The 14,853-nt window shown below is 52.2% G+C and overlaps 5 protein-coding genes across 5 annotated transcripts; 1 reads left to right on the forward strand and 4 right to left on the reverse strand.

Annotated features, from left to right (window-relative positions):
* Positions 1-1,404: 1,404 nt before the first annotated feature.
* Positions 1,405-2,576, reverse strand: BO80DRAFT_390341 (uncharacterized protein). The gene is made up of 3 exons (XM_025717145.1): positions 2,106-2,576; positions 1,783-2,032; positions 1,405-1,749 (listed from the first exon to the last, which is right to left on the reverse strand). Exons 1-3 carry the CDS (start codon positions 2,447-2,449, stop codon positions 1,591-1,593), a joined length of 753 nt encoding a protein of 250 aa, XP_025571460.1. The 5' UTR covers positions 2,450-2,576; the 3' UTR covers positions 1,405-1,590.
* A 446-nt stretch (positions 2,577-3,022) lies between these two features.
* Positions 3,023-6,042, reverse strand: BO80DRAFT_198406 (SH3 domain protein). Its single transcript, XM_025714180.1, has 8 exons — positions 5,869-6,042; positions 5,779-5,811; positions 5,338-5,700; positions 5,065-5,217; positions 4,938-5,011; positions 4,538-4,892; positions 4,331-4,491; positions 3,023-4,280 (listed from the first exon to the last, which is right to left on the reverse strand). The coding sequence occupies exons 2-8, from the start codon at positions 5,804-5,806 to the stop codon at positions 3,165-3,167; spliced, it is 2,250 nt and encodes a 749-aa protein (XP_025571461.1). The 5' UTR covers positions 5,807-5,811; positions 5,869-6,042; the 3' UTR covers positions 3,023-3,164.
* Positions 6,043-6,825: 783 nt separating this feature from the next.
* BO80DRAFT_198404 (serine/threonine-protein kinase) lies at positions 6,826-9,133 on the forward strand. Its single transcript, XM_025714179.1, has one exon. It carries the CDS (start codon positions 7,082-7,084, stop codon positions 9,026-9,028), a length of 1,947 nt encoding a protein of 648 aa, XP_025571462.1. The 5' UTR covers positions 6,826-7,081; the 3' UTR covers positions 9,029-9,133.
* A 337-nt stretch (positions 9,134-9,470) lies between these two features.
* Positions 9,471-10,862, reverse strand: BO80DRAFT_428474 (mitochondrial 54S ribosomal protein uL15m). The gene is made up of 2 exons (XM_025720259.1): positions 10,412-10,862; positions 9,471-10,309 (listed from the first exon to the last, which is right to left on the reverse strand). The coding sequence occupies exons 1-2, from the start codon at positions 10,708-10,710 to the stop codon at positions 9,670-9,672; spliced, it is 939 nt and encodes a 312-aa protein (XP_025571463.1). The 5' UTR covers positions 10,711-10,862; the 3' UTR covers positions 9,471-9,669.
* Positions 10,863-11,384: 522 nt separating this feature from the next.
* Positions 11,385-13,398, reverse strand: BO80DRAFT_458426 (putative mucin; the record flags this gene model as incomplete). Its single annotated transcript, XM_025722276.1, has 3 exons — positions 11,385-12,544; positions 12,598-12,871; positions 12,922-13,398. 3 exons carry the CDS (start codon positions 13,396-13,398, stop codon positions 11,385-11,387), a joined length of 1,911 nt encoding a protein of 636 aa, XP_025571464.1.
* Positions 13,399-14,853: the final 1,455 nt, after the last annotated feature.

Here is a 14,853-nt window from a genome sequence, read left to right on the forward strand (position 1 = left end):
TTCCCCGGAGTCCTGACCCACTCCGGGAGGGATCAAGGTTAAAATTAGGCCAGCACAGAGCATCTCGGCCGCAACCCTATCCAGGCTCACAAGCCCCTTTGCTGGAGCCTGGAGATGGTACATGGTCCATAGCTAGGTCAGTGATCGGGGGGTATCTGTCTATCTGGTTGCGTCATGCTTCGTTGAGAGATCAGGAGACTATTCCGTTTAGGACTGTCTACATTCTACGATAAGTACCTCCACTGTCAGTAGACCGTTATCAGTATCTTTATCAGTAAGATAAAGACAGAGAACTATAGGAACATAGAAAATCCTGATAATCGCTCCGTAGAAAAATATCAATTGTCCCTTGATAACTTGTTAAACGCTTATCTCAACTGATTTCCAGAACGCTATCTCTATGAGTTTGCACTTAATCTACAAGCACCTAACAACTACTACTTAAACCCATCCACAGTATCAGTAAGACAATCAAAGTGGTAACCGCCAAAATTTCACCATCTCTCTGATAAAAGCACACGCGATCACTTACTCAATTGCCCAAAAAGAAAAAATCTCACCGCCTATTCTAGATCTCACGATCGAGGCGCGTAACCAGGATCTGTGATGACACTAACACATGCAGGTACAGGGGGGGACGGATGTCTGTGGTGATAGGACCCTGAACTGGCGTCATCGGTGCTTTGGATTTTCAATCGTGAGGAATGGATCGTTCTGATTTCATCAGCAAATTAACAGGTTTCATTGGCTTATTAGTGTAGTTTTCGTCATAGCTTTCTACATAGTATGATAGTCTGCAGGTATTAAGAATGAGTACTGTTAGGTGAAGTCTATAATGCGCCTCTTATACCCAGCCCCATCGGCTTACGCCAGAGGGAGAAGACAACCCGAGAAGTGTACTGTGTAAGCCCTCGCACAATGACATCAGGTTACACCATCATTCGTCATTCTGAGAATATGGAGTATGACTCCATTCTGAACAACAACCATGACATATCTCCGGGACACCAAGCTATTCAATCCCTGCCCATTTACTCACTCCCTTACTGCAACCCCATCCAGATTCCTCTTCTTTTATCCCCCACCATCGCGTCCAACGCGTCTTCAAGCATCTCTTTCATTGGTCATGTAACGGTAGTGGACTTTCGCGATTCCTTTGACATCCGGGATAGGCTAGGGGTATGATTGGTTCCTGGGTTGATGGGAGAATCAGGAGGATTTTTAGTCTAAGATGTAAGATAAGAGGGGATTAGATGTGGGGGTGGTGATAGGTTGGATTAGCCTAAGGAGAGATTAGATGACTTGATATGAATACTCGGTGTTGAGCTGGGTGGGTTAGATGGATTGAGAATTAGGCCATGGGTTGGTATTATAAGTATTATTCTTACATGTGAATAGAGTATGCATAGAGGAGATGATTTAATTCTAATCTAACTACCTAACTAGCAAACAAAGGGTATCTACAATCATCACGTATCATAACATCATGTCGAAAATCATCACACAAGTCATCAAGAACATACCCCGAAATCGCCAACCCCAATCTCCATCTCCATCTCTATCTCCCCCCCTCACCTTAAACTATGACCCCTAATACTCCTCCTCAAACCCACTATGCCTCGACCGACTCCTATGCCCATGTTCATGATGATGTCCATGATGATGGTGATGATGGTGATGATGATGCCCATGCCCATGCCCATGACTATGACTACTCGACGTCCTCGTCCTCCGACTATGATAACTATACTCTGTCTCCCGATCATCATCCTCCACCTCCACCTCATCATCACTCTCTTTTTCTTTTCGATCCTTCAACTTATCCCCGATAAAGTTCCCCAATAGCGCACCCCCCACCGCACCTAACAACCCATGCTCTTTCTTATGGCCGAGGTAATACCCCGTTGCGCCGCCTAGGACCGCGCCGCCGAGACTGCGTTCACCTTCGTCTTCGCCTTCTCCTTTGGGAGCATTAGGGTCTTGTTCGTTTGTGGGTTCTGCGACCTGGGCCAGGTCGACTGCAGACTGATTACTATCCAGACAGAAGCATTAGATCCTATCCAATCCACCAGATCAACTAAAGAAAAGGGAGGGAGGGCTCAGACTAATAATCCGCATTACTTCCCCTCCGAACCGGGGGTTCATACTGCGGAGCCAGACGATCGGCATCATATGGCTGCTGGAGAGGCGCATCGGGCTGGACCCATTGTGCCGGATAGGAGCGCGGGATCTGGCTCACGTCGTACTGGGAGCTATAGGCGGGGTCTTGGTTAGGAGGGACATGATGCTGGTTGTAGAATTGCTGTGGGTCGTAGTCGTAGGGAGGATGTTGGTAGACTCCGTCGGGGGGTGAGTAGTAGGGGCTGGTTGCCTCGTTGCTGGTGCCAGGGGCAGAGGCAGAGGCAGAGGCAGGAGGGTAGGACGGGTGTCGGGGGTAGGGGTCGGACATTTTGGATCAATGGATGGATCGATGGTGGTGGTGGATGATGGATAGGCACGGCTGGTGAGGGCTGGTGAGGGGAACATTTATTCATGCTATGTTTGATCGTAAGCTGATCAGCCGGCCTTGCAGCTGGTGACGGGTTGGTGCAGGTGACCTCGCCGCGCGACAGCCTCGCAGGCACATCAACTGATGACCTGGACTTGGCGCCAGGGGCGCGTGTACCGGTCTTGCGGATCTAGATCATGTAGGCTGACTAGTTGGAGGAATGTGTATGGATGTAGTAATCGATCGAGGAATGTATTGCGAACATTTAATCTAACATCACTTCATGAAAAGTCGAGGGAAGAGTACGGGGTAGTCAAGGTGGTTTGGGGTATCCCAGCAACTGTAGAAAGTGTGCTTCAAAGCAAAGCAGAACAACAAGCAAGAAGGAGATAGCTTGCAACAAAACGAACAAAGTAAATCAAACACTATCAAGACCTGATCTATCCCGACCCATGTTGAGTTCAGAATTATAACGCTGACAGAGCCGGGCACTCGGTTGATCCCAAACGAGAGACAGATTGAAAGAGGGATAAACAGACGGGCCAACCGAGTTCATGCGTCCAGCACATTGTTAGCCCCGGCCAATGGAGGGACCAGTCCTTCAATTCCCGCGACAAGCCGGAGTGCAGATGTGACCAGTCCAGTGTACACCAAGTACCCGAGACCTAAGACCTGCTCATTTGCTCGCCGCATTCCGCGTCCTCCGGCCCACCCAATCAGCCAGCATGCTATCCAGCTGGCTAGTCATCTCTCTCAGCCTCTTGCTCTCTTCCTTGAAGAGGCAGCCAGTAATCGGGTGATCAGGCCCGGCAGGGGGGATGTTGGAGTTGTCATGGACAATGATAAATAGATCACGGATGTCATTCTCGTCATCCAAGTAGGACCGCAAGCTGGCATCGCTCCACGTTGGCGTTCCCGCGGACGCCGTCTCGAACAACGCCGGGGTGGCGTCGAGGCTCCTGTGGTCGCCAGCACCACCAACAGGAGACAAAGGCGGGGATACCGATGAGGCGGAATGCCGGCCAGGCGATGGAAGGCCTCCCATTAATCCTGGCGTAAGAGGCGATACGGGGGCTTCCTGCGGAGACACACCAAGTGGCGAGTCTAGCCGCTGATGCTGGTAGTTCAGTGGCTTTGGTTGGAATCGCTGGGGTGGAGATGCCACCGAACGCTGAGAATACATGTTCTCCGACACATCTTGCCAATCATTCGGAGGCTCAACAGGCGAGGTCAACTGTTCTTCTTGAGGTTCAAGTGGAGCTGGCGTCGGTTTCTTCGAAGGACTTAATCCTCGGACAGACGAGATAATTTCCTGGCTGTCGTCAAAAGGCCCTTCGGAAGGAGACGACGGGATATCGTCTGCCTCTTCAGAAGTCACTTGTCGGATGGTCTGATCCAGCTTCGGGCTCATGACTGGCTTTGGCTCCTCTTTCTGAACCGGACTCTGATTAGCAGGTCCTTGAAGTATATTCTGTCCAGCTGGAGACATGACCACTGGTGGTTGCTTCTGCAACTTGGTCTGCCTCTGCACCACCAAAGGCTTAGGCGACCGCGCCGACTCGGGGGAAGACAATGAATCCGACGATGTCTTTGGTTGGGGAGATGTCCGAGACAGCTCTGCCGAAGTCTTTTCCGCTTCATCGGTGTCGTCGTCGTTCGACCTGGTCTTTTTGTCCTTTCTCTTGAACAGACCACTAAGCATGCCGGGCTTTTTGTCTTTGCGCTTCTTATCATCCTTGCTCTTGTCAATAGCACTAAGCGCTTTGTCGATTGCTTCCATGCTGCCACGGCCCTGCTAACTAATTAGTCCCAGGAACGTGATGATTCGCTCAACATGCTTACTTCTTTCGCCTCGCTGGATGAAACACCGCTACCGCTGCCTACCTCATCGCGAAGGAGGTTCGGTGTCAGAGAGATCTTTTTAGTCTCCACAGTATCATCCTTGAAAAAGGAGTCTGTATTCCGCACAGTGCCATTTCTGGATCTGCTGACCATATTGTCGACTACAAGGGTTAGCATCCTCACAATTCGACCAGATAGTATACTCACCTTCAGTTTCAAACATCTCCTGACTGGACCGCTGCCTGTCGGAACTGGCGCTGTCGGGTTCTTGCGCTTCCTGAATGCTGTCTTCATCGACCCCCTTCGACTTGGGTCTCAGAGGCTCGACGACAATGTCATCATTTTCACCATCGTGTAGGTTATCTGCGTCCCCACGGGAAACATCTTCGTCATTGAACGAAGCATCGTCATCCAGTTCCTCGTCGGTCGAGAAATCAATATCCGATGCTTCGATATAGGTCGGGCTGGTGAAAGTAACGGTCTTGGCATTTCTGCGGCGCATAGCTTTCTTCAGCGGATTCTTGGATTTTTCAGAATTGTCTCCCAGCATAGTCGCAGACAACTGATTCCGTTAGCAGGCACCATAGATTAGGATGACAACACCTACATCCACGTTCCTGTGTTTATTCAATCGGGCCAGCCTCTCCGTGGGCGTCTCAATGTGCTCGGCTGGCAAGTATCCTGCCCAAATTAGCCCATGCTGTGTAACTTCCACGGAACCTCCAAGATCCTACCAATACTGCCATCTTTCACGATCCTAACAAGCCACCAGTAGCTGTTGCTATCGTCCAGCAGAACCATAGTATCGCCCTTCGCCGCATTGGCCTGTCCGTCAACGGTCGCGACAAAATTATGAAGGGCATAAACGAATTCGAAATCAATATCTTCTAGTCCGGGTCAGCCAGTGGTCCAAGCTCGACGCGAGGCAAATGAGAGCTTTCGAATCAGACGGCTTGTGTCACATGGGGATGAGTCTCCCCAGTGGGAGGTAGAAGAGGCTGACGCACCGTCGTCGATAGATGGTGAGCTGGAGATCTTGTCCATCATATCATCATCCATCATATCATCACTTTCCCCATCCGCAAGGTCACCTTCTTCCGAGCCCCCTAAGTCCCCCCTGTGTTGATCGTGGCCCAATTCATCGACATCCTCGATATCGTCGTCGTCATCGTATATATCGATACCGTCGCCGTACTCCGCATCCGGGCGGCCTTCATCGGCACCAGGGCCGTGCATGAGCTCCGACTTGGAATCTTTGTTCACATGGCGAAGAGTTTGCTCCTGGTGAGGGGCAACACCGGTCGAGCTGGTAGGCTGCCGTGAGTGGTCTTTGGCCGAAGGAGCGTTGTGATCTTGGAGGTCAAGGGTATCTATCACATTGGAACTCAGGTCAGCCAGGGCAGCAAAGCTATAAGGATTCCGCCACCATCCGCCGAGATGATACATACCAGCCCGCACAATCCGTGGCCTCGTCATGATTGCTACGATTTAAGCTATCAGAACTATGAATCGAAGGAACGTTGCTCAATTTTCTGCACGAAGGAACGACTCATGGAACCACGGGCATTGGTACCACGTGGTAAACGCAACTCGCCGCTGCCCGACGTCCGGGTGGGAACGGTAAGGAGTGGAAGGGATGGGGAGGCGAAATGAGTGAAGTCCGCAGAAATTCAACCTGCGATGGATGTATAGACGCGAACGAGCGAAGGAAGCGTCACGAACAGCACCGGCGGGGTGGGTACTTGACGTCCGCCCAGGCGAGGATGGTTCGGGCAACGCGGACGAAAGAAAGACTGCCAGAGCGTTTCAAAGAAAGCAAAAGCGAAGCAAGGAAAAAGATAGCCAAAAACGCCGATGTTTTGGAAGAAGAGAAGCTGGTGCCCAGAACCGTGTCAGTGAACCAAGGCCCAGCGAGTTCCCCGGACTTTTGAGACACACCCGAAAAAAGGAGGTCTCCAAGCCGTTCCTCCAAACAAGCGCCCCTTGCGCGCGCTTGTCCACACCTTACCAATTAAAGCCGGGCAAGGCCCGTGCCTGGACCTGCAGCTGACTGTCCATGCCACTAACCCGAAACGGTCTGGAATGGCTGAGGTAAGACCTTTCCGGTAGGGCTCAGGGCATAGGGTCAGGGTCGATGTATCAGGTGATGGGGCGTGCTGGCGTAAAAAGGCAGCACGATGACTGGGTGGTTGACTCACCACGGCCTCTGACTGGCGGTGATCGGTCGATCTCTCCGTCATGACCGACGCCGTGTGCTACCTCACATGCAGCGGCGATAGGTCCCAGGCCGCCCCCACCGCTCTCCCCCCCGCTGCTGCTCCGACCCTTCAATGGAACCACTGAAATCGGGTTCCGTCATCACCCGATATGCCCGTCGTTGGCCATTTTCGTCCCCTAGTCTGACGATTTCTTCTCTTTCTTCCCATCCACACCTGCCTAGTGTCTGCTGTGTAGTATTTCGTCTGCCTAATTCCTTCGTGCTTCCGATCTTGCCCACTCTACACACCACTAGTCCGTGATTCTATTTTAGTTTGCCTTGACTCACTGTCCGTTTGGGTTTAGCTCCATATCGGGACCCTCCGATAAGTATTACGGAGTCGATAAGATACAAACGGGCCTCTCCCGCCCACTACTTCCTCCTCCTCCTTCCTTTCATGTACCAGTGTCCCGTCATCCGCAAACACCACTAGATCTAGATCGTGGCGGTCTGCAAATTCACATTGTGGATACTACGCGGCTCTCTCCGAGGGCATGGCTCAGACTGTGAGAAACAACGGGTTGGCTGGGTTGAAGCTTGAGACATCCTTTCAGCATACACCTCGACCTCGGTGGCGGGGTGACGATGGAGGCAGGGGAGCGTCGGATGAGCGAGATGGTATCGAGGGCGATCGTACAAACATCTTTCACGATTATCACGCGCCCCGTTGCGGTACTGATGAAGACAACAGTGCTTTGAGTGGTCTGCACTCAGCGACACCTCCCATCTCGGTACCCCGTCATGATGACTATCCCAAGCAAAACGTCAGCTTTCCTCACAAGCCCGAGGACGTGCAAGCATCCTCTCCGCTTGACAGCTTTCTTCAAGAGCGCCGCCCTTCCATCAGCTTCGACTCCACCGCTGTCCTCGACTCTGGCCGACGTCGGCCGCTAGAGGATCCTTTGTCGAGAGGAGACGCCCGGAACCGGTCTCAAAGGTTCCAGGCCAAGAGTTCGAGCTTGAGGAACTCTCTGCCTCAAGAAGACGATGCTGACAACGATGGAAGACAGATGGGACTCAGCTCTAGCCTTAGGAGACAGCGAGACCGACGAGCCTTCCCTACCGGGACTTCTCGCGACAGCTTCCCCGAAGAGAATGGCGCGATCGCACCTGATATTGAACATCCTACCTCTCTAACTTCTGTTTCTACCGCCTCTCCCGTCACCGAGGAGTTGCGAACACCCCCAGAAGAGTCTCGGGGGATCTTGGCATCTCCGATCTGTGTGGCTTCGCCTGCACAGACCTTCGCCTCGCTCGATGATCGCAGCTCCTGGTCCGGCAGCGTCATGACGCCCTTTGGAAGCAAAGCCCGAGGCCTTCGGGTCTCTACGCGCCAGCGGTCTCGCAGGTCTACCGCCTCGAGCAGCAAATCTCCGGCGAGTATGTTTCTCTCTATGTGGAGTGCTGGCGGTGAAGAGCCTGCCCCGCAACCCGATGACGAGGGTCAAATGGTGGGGACTGAATATGTCCTGGGGAAGCAGATCGGATTTGGGGGGTTCAGTACCGTGAAAGAGGCCTATAAGGTCGAGGAGAGCGGCAGAACGAAAAACCTAGCCGTCAAGATTGTCAAGAAACAAATCTCTGGACGGAGCGAGAAAGAAAACGACGAAGTGCAAGCTGAGTTTGACCACGAAGTCCGAGTCTGGCGATATCTCAGCCATCCAAACGTACTGACACTGGATGCGGTCTACGAAACCGATTACGCCACATTCTGCTTCACGAAGCTGGCTATCGGTGGCACTCTCTTTGACCTCGTTCGACAGAACCGCCGTGGGTTGGACATGCGGCTGGCCAAGAAATACTCGTATCAGCTGGCATGCGCCCTGAGGTACCTTCACGAGGATGCTCGAGTGGTCCACAGGGACATCAAGCTGGAGAATTGCTTGTTAGATCCTACCGAAGCCTCCGATGGAACAGAGACATCTAACCTCGTCCTCTGTGACTTTGGGATGGCGGAATGGATGAACACGGACAACGACGATGCTTCCCCTGATCCCTACGATAACGCGGCGGACCGTCCGCCGCCGAAGACCATCGGCCCAGCTGGTTCCAGCACCAGCGTGGCGGGAAGCCTCGAATACGCTTCCCCCGAGCTCCTTCTCTCCACCAATGGAGTCATCAGTCCTTCGGTGGACATGTGGGCCTTTGGTGTCATCGTGTTTACCGTCATCGTCGGGTCCCGGCCATTCCAGGATCCTTTCGCTCCGCGGATCCAATCGAACATCCTCAGTGGAAACTGGAATCGACACGCTGTGCTCGGCGAAGAAGCGGATGCCCGGCTTCGCCAGGATAAAGAAGATGCTTTGGAGTTGATAATGGGATGCTTACATATGAACGTTAATAAACGGTGGACGATCCGCGATGTGCTCTGCTCTCGCTGGCTGCGGGAGTTTAATGAAAGCGCCGAGGACAGCCCTACCGAGTCGGTGTGGAAGCTATAAGGCTTCGCTTTGAACTGCGATGCAGTACTCGACATATACCCTCCCTTCAGTATATTCGTTTGCCGTGCGGGCTGGATGTTATACGTTATTACGATTGAGCGATGATCATGACTGGCGCTCTATGAACCGACAAGCGCTGGTGTTCGGGAATGTTGATCATCTATGATACCCTCTTTTTGTTGGCAGCGTTCTGATATAGGAGCTTTGATTTTAGCTCGGAGCTTTTGATTTAGCGCATTTCGGTGTACCTTCTCTCTGTTTTTGTTTCGGTGGGGCTTCCTTGTGCAAGCGTCTGGGTTTGGCTTTGGTACTTGAGACAATCGCTTGCAGGCATGGCGTTCGCGGTGGGATCAAAATCGTCTTCTCCATTCACCTGTATTACGTACCAATATCCGGATGGTCTTCTTGCTGAGGTTCTGATGGATCTGCTATGGTAATGAATATGGATAGTGAACACGAGGGCTGAAATTATCTGCTCGGGCTATCTAACTGGTCTATACCATAGTAAGAAGTGACGAGTAATCCAATAAACATATCCGAAGCAACATAACATACAATATATTTATACAAGAGATACCTCAACAAACGAAACCAAATCCACTCCCTCCATCACCCCCAAACCCTCCATACCCAAAAGCAACCTACCACAGTCTATTCTCCGGCAAAATCTTCTCCTTCTTAACACCCGCCGCGGACTTCCTCTCCACCGGCGACCTAAAGAACAAACTGGGTCCCTCCAAGGGCTTCAACAAATGACTCAAATACCCCCTATGCGCCGGATCACGATAATACTCAATATCGCGTCTCTTGGTCGGATCAGGCAAGCGATACTTAAACCCCATTTCCCGCATGACCATCGCCTCCGTCAACGCGCCCTGCTCCCCCGTCTCCGTCCCCAACAACCCCGCACTCGCACTCTCCTTATTCCACTGCATCGACACAAACGGATGCATCTCGCGTCTCATGATCCGCGCAATCGCCGACTTGGTGTAGAATCGCGTCGTCACGGATCCCCCCGCCGCTTCGACGGCCGCGATGGCGGCGCTGGATGCCCGAGATACCACGAGGTGGATGGGTTGTTTGAGCACGCTGGAGATGGGGATCTCGTGGTCGTCTTTTTCGACTCCCCGGCCCAGAAGTTTCACGCCTTCTTTGGGTTGGTGGATGCAGCGTGATTGGGTCAGTTCGCGGACGGTGATGGGGCGGGTTGCGTCGATGCGGCCTTGGTCGATCCAGGATTGGATTCGGTCGAGGTTGATGGGGGCAAGGTCGGTGGCGTGACTAATTCCCATTTCAAATATATTAGCCTTATCCCATTCTTATTCTCTCTATCCACCCAACCCAACACAATTTATAATTATAGGGGATAGAAGGATGACATACACATTAACCCCCCCCCTCTCCCCATGAACCACAATATCCGGCGTCTGCCCACCATTAAACCCGGCGGGGACCTTTCCATGCTGTTTCTGACCCTTATGACCACGACCCGAGGTTTTACCTTTTCCGGAGGCCGGACCGCGACCGCGCCGGATACGTTTGTTGTAGGCGCCTGGCGTGTCGGAGAGCGAGGCGAGGATGTGGGCGTTGCGGCTTTGCGGGTGGAGGAAGGAGGTCAGGATCGTGCTGAGGGTACTGGGGCGCTGCCATTGGAAAGGCAGGAGTTGGAGTCGGGGGGGCATGATGCCTGTGTTTGGGGGTGTGGTGGTGGTGGTTTGGTGCTGGAGGTGTGTATGGAGGTCCGCGGACAAGATCTTTCGTTTGGGGTTGGGGCCTCAGGCGTGACGGAGGAATGTCGGGCCGGGGTTGGTACTGGGGGTAGGTTGGTGGGTTGGTGTTGGGGTGGTTTGGTGGAATGGTACGAACTTTGTGCTTTTTGGAGAGTTATTAGAGGGTTATTATGTAGGTAGTGTACTTTATTCTGTTTGTTATAAATTTACTTCGTGGTCTTTTCTCTGCTTTTGAATAATCAGTTGTGTCCTCACCGCTCGATTTGTCGGCAGTAATCAAAGCGGTGAACACAGCACTACATATGGAGAATGACAAGTATAGTATAATTCAAGTATAATTTAAGTATAATATTCGGGCTCAGCCTCTGACACTCGCAGTGTCATGCTAGTAACGTACATCCCATCATGCAGTACATAAACAGATTTCCTCCATAACCAGTATGCAAACAAATCCGCCCGTACAAGCCATCTATAAATGCAAACGCCAATAATGCTAGGTCATCACAAAGTAAAATTTTGTACAGGATACAAGGGTCAACAGGGCGACAGAAGTCAAAGGTAAGAGAGAAAAGAATGCAAACTTCTTCTCGTATGTATCGTAAATCTAGTCGTAACGCGGAGGGCATCTAATAGTTCGGAGTGGTGTGGAAGATCGGTTGCGGGAATGGCTGCGGCCAAGCTTCATGGTGCAGATAAGGCAGCAGCCCCGTCTTGCGTTCCGCGGCAGTCTTCCCCAGCGGCTGGTAGTGCATGTGATCAAACGGGATACTGCGCTGCTGCTGGAGTGACGTCGACGGAGGCGGGATCAACAACGTATTGACACTCCGAACCGGTCGGTAAGGCGAGTTGCGATTCGCCAGGAAGAAAGAAGGAGAGAGGTGGTTTTGAGGGGTGTGAACGGAATAGGCAGAAACCGCAGGTGAGATCGTCGCCGATGTCACCGCGAACGGACTGTTGTGATGTCTGCTGGGGTCGGGCAGTGAGATGGACGAGTTGTACAGACCGTTGGTCAGAGGTGCAACGGCAGTCGAAGGAACCGTCGTTGCAAGTGGCATCTGTGGAACCCAGTTGGCGGCAGGGTTGTAGACCGGGGGCATGACTCGACCGGTGGAAGGTAATTGAGACAAGGACGCCGGCATGGTAGAAGGCAGGCCGTGGGATGGGAAGTTGGGACGGGGGAGACGTGAGACAGGCTCCGGCATGGTCGGAAGATGAGGGGGAGCAGCCGAGGGCGCCAGAACAGGTGGAGGCAAGGACGCCATGCTAGTGAGAGCGGAAGACGGTGGCAGTGTCGGCATCGATGTGAGGAGGCTGTTTTGCGTGGCCACCCTCTTCACGGGGTGCTCCTCGACGGGCTCCTCGCGAGACCGCTTCCGAGGATTGCTGGCAGGTGGCATGTCGCTCGGGAGCTGAGGGACGCCACTGAACGGCACGGCATTCATAGGCAAAGCCCAGGTCTGCGGCCGCAGGGAGTCGGAGGCGGGAGGTGATGGCAGCTTGGTCGAGGGGGACAACTGTGCCCGAGGCGACGGTCCCAAGTTGGGAGAAACCCGGAGCACGGGAGGCGTAGGGTGTTTCTCATTCGGTTCAGGGGCTCGAGGCGCATTGTTGAAGAAGTCGATGAAAAGGCCCAGTTTCGTGTGCCACTTCGACCATTCTTCTTTCGACACAAAGAGGTTATAGCGAATGTTGCTGAGAAACTCCACTTCCATGATATGGATTTCATGAACCGTAATCCCGGAGACCTCGGCCCAGGTCTTATTGGTGTACGTATTATCGTCAAGGACTGTACCACGGTCAGCTTCTGCTTAGACAACTTTTAGACAGGGAACTGCATACATTTGTTGCCCAGCATCAGGGCAATGGTCATCAACCGATACTCACTGCCCTTCTTTCCTCGGACGCCAGGGTTGAACTTCTTCAACCGGTAGATGAACAACAATGCCAATAAAATGACATTCTGGCTAACCTGGGTGGTGGACAGAATGTTGCTCACCCACTTCTGAAACGCAACAGTAGGAATGGCTTCTGGAGCAAGAGCCGTGGCCGAGCCGAGGCTATCCTCCACGGCCTGGAGTTTCGCTGTACTTTCGAACCAGAACAGACATGTCATCTACTCCGAGATCAGCATTCGAGTCCAAACGAGGTATCAAAGCAACTCACCTGTGCCGCAAATTCAGCCAAGCTTCCTTTGCTGTTGCTGATAGATGAAGGGATCTGGAGATACGAAGTAACAGCATTGGAGCTGCTTTTCTTCTGAGACTCCCGCTCAGTTATAGTATCCTTGACTGGCGCTGGATACTGAGATGAGGGACCCATTGCACTTGGCCCATCAGAGACCAAGCGCGCATAATCCGAGACTTTAGCATATGGCGGGAGCGGGAGCCCATCCAGCTTCCCCCCGTAGGAAGAGGCCGGAAGAGTGCTGCAAGCGGTGACGCCATTCATGTCGCCGGGGGGTGTTGGAAGACCGTCCCGGAAGGGAGCAGTCCAGGCGTATTCAGAGACCTCCGCAACTGCGTCAAAGTTTCGTTTCCTTGCACTCGTCGAACCTTGGGTCCTGGAGTAGGGAGCTATGGTGGGAGTGATCGGATGGAGGGCGGGGAGGTATGGTTGCGTTGATAGGATCGGGAGAGACATATGGAGGTATTTGCAGCCGACGTGGAGCGTGGAGAGGTGTCAAATCGAAGGAGACAGAGGGATTGGAAGTAACACCCTTGTCAAAGAACTCGCATTGGAATTGTCCTGAACCAAGCTGTGTTTCGCCGTGTCGAGTGTTATTCACCACCGCTAGCTTCCTAGGCCCTCAATGTTGCTGTGGTATGCGAAGGCTTGTAGCGACAGGTCGAGACAATGGTCAGAACACTCGCAATCGAATAAGGAAATCGCCGAAAGGTGGGTTGGTTCCTAGGGAATATCAAATTGGCGGCGGGGGGAAGTAGTTGGTAGGATAGCAACAGTAGCGGAGCCGGTGAATGTTGCCTTCCCAGATGGAATGAAGGCACTTAAGGGGGTGGGAGCAATGGAAGCCGGGACCAAGAAAGGCGAATTTCACATAGTAGGTATACTAATGGTCTCAAGGGTAGCCAGGTCGCAGTAGTTATAGAAAGTCAAGTAGCAGTGACAGGAGAATGGAAGGTGAAGTTCTGGATATAGATTGCACCAAGTTCGGTTGCAAGTACAACCAGTTATAAAAAAGTATTATATCCCAGGTAATTTAAAAGGGCCATGAGACGATCATAAAGGAAAGTCAAGGGAGTTAATTTAGAGCAAAAGAGAGAAAAAAAAGGTAAAATAAAATAAATCAAAAAACGATGTTCGATGGATGTGAACCCATATAGGAGAACGGATTCAAATTGAATAAGGCCGAATAATAAAAATAAAAATAATAAAAATTCAGGAAATGAGAAAAAAAAGTAAAAGAAAGGTACTAATAATGAAGGATGAGGTCAAGACCTCATCCTCCATCCAGCAAATAGCTAATCATCTTCACAGCAACTCCGCTAGAGGAGCCAGGGTAGGCTAGTTCTCGTCCGGAGAAAGTGCTGTGCCCATACAGGATAGACAAAGTTTGACCCGGACGCAGGTCCAGAGGGTTGATCCTCCTTTCTGGCCTCGTTTGGGTCGGTTCCGGTTTGGCTGCCCGGGTTTGATTGTCTCTGCTTTGTCTTGAAGAGAATGAAATACCGGTTGATGTCAGAGCCACGGGGAGGGGGGGGGGGAACAAAGTGGATGCATGCTACGGAGTAGTGGAAGGGTAACAATGTCAGCAGCCCTAGACCAGATCCAGTGTTAGGTTCTAGCGCCTGTAGGTCACTTTACTGGTCCAGGGAAGGGGGCTTTTTTGGAGAGGGGAGGGAAAAGGAAGAGGGGTGGAAGTTCGGACAAGAACCTCGCGCGGTCTTGGAATAATACGTGCCTGCTAACTCCGTAGGACCCATATCAGATCCAATAATAAGTCGGGTTTAGCGTCGCATTGCAACCGTCGTGGTGTGCCGCCCAGATTGGATTGGGATTTTTCTTTTCTTATTTTCGCATTTTATTATTTTTTTCCTTTTGGTGACTGGACTGAAGTACATACTGCTGCATCTGTTC

Source organism: Aspergillus ibericus (assembly GCF_003184845.1).
Source record: "Aspergillus ibericus CBS 121593 unplaced genomic scaffold BO80scaffold_48, whole genome shotgun sequence".
Classification (NCBI taxonomy): Eukaryota; Fungi; Ascomycota; class Eurotiomycetes; order Eurotiales; family Aspergillaceae; genus Aspergillus; species Aspergillus ibericus.

What these genes read in the sequence shown, in the direction of transcription:
- BO80DRAFT_428474 (XM_025720259.1), bottom strand. Translation starts at nt 10,710, where the DNA reads ATGCCCCCCCGACTCCAACTCCTGCCTTTCCAATGGCAGCGCCCCAGT. An exon ending in GAGAGGGGGGGGGTTAATGT is followed by an intron (nt 10,310 to 10,411) that starts GTATGTCATCCT and finishes AATGGGAATTAG; the next exon opens with TCACGCCACCGACCTTGCCC.
- BO80DRAFT_198406 (XM_025714180.1), bottom strand. Translation starts at nt 5,806, where the DNA reads ATGACGAGGCCACGGATTGTGCGGGCTG. An exon ending in GCCACGGATTGTGCGGGCTG is followed by an intron (nt 5,701 to 5,778) that starts GTATGTATCATC and finishes CCAATGTGATAG; the next exon opens with ATACCCTTGACCTCCAAGAT. An exon ending in CATCCAGCGAGGCGAAAGAA is followed by an intron (nt 4,281 to 4,330) that starts GTAAGCATGTTG and finishes ATTAGTTAGCAG; the next exon opens with GGCCGTGGCAGCATGGAAGC.
- BO80DRAFT_390341 (XM_025717145.1), bottom strand. Translation starts at nt 2,449, where the DNA reads ATGTCCGACCCCTACCCCCGACACCCGTCCTACCCTCCTGCCTCTGCC. An exon ending in GGAAGTAATGCGGATTATTA is followed by an intron (nt 2,033 to 2,105) that starts GTCTGAGCCCTC and finishes CTGTCTGGATAG; the next exon opens with TAATCAGTCTGCAGTCGACC. An exon ending in AAAAAGAGAGTGATGATGAG is followed by an intron (nt 1,750 to 1,782) that starts GTGGAGGTGGAG and finishes CGGGAGACAGAG; the next exon opens with TATAGTTATCATAGTCGGAG.
- BO80DRAFT_198404 (XM_025714179.1), top strand. Translation starts at nt 7,082, where the DNA reads ATGGCTCAGACTGTGAGAAACAACGGGTTGGCTGGGTTGAAGCTTGAG.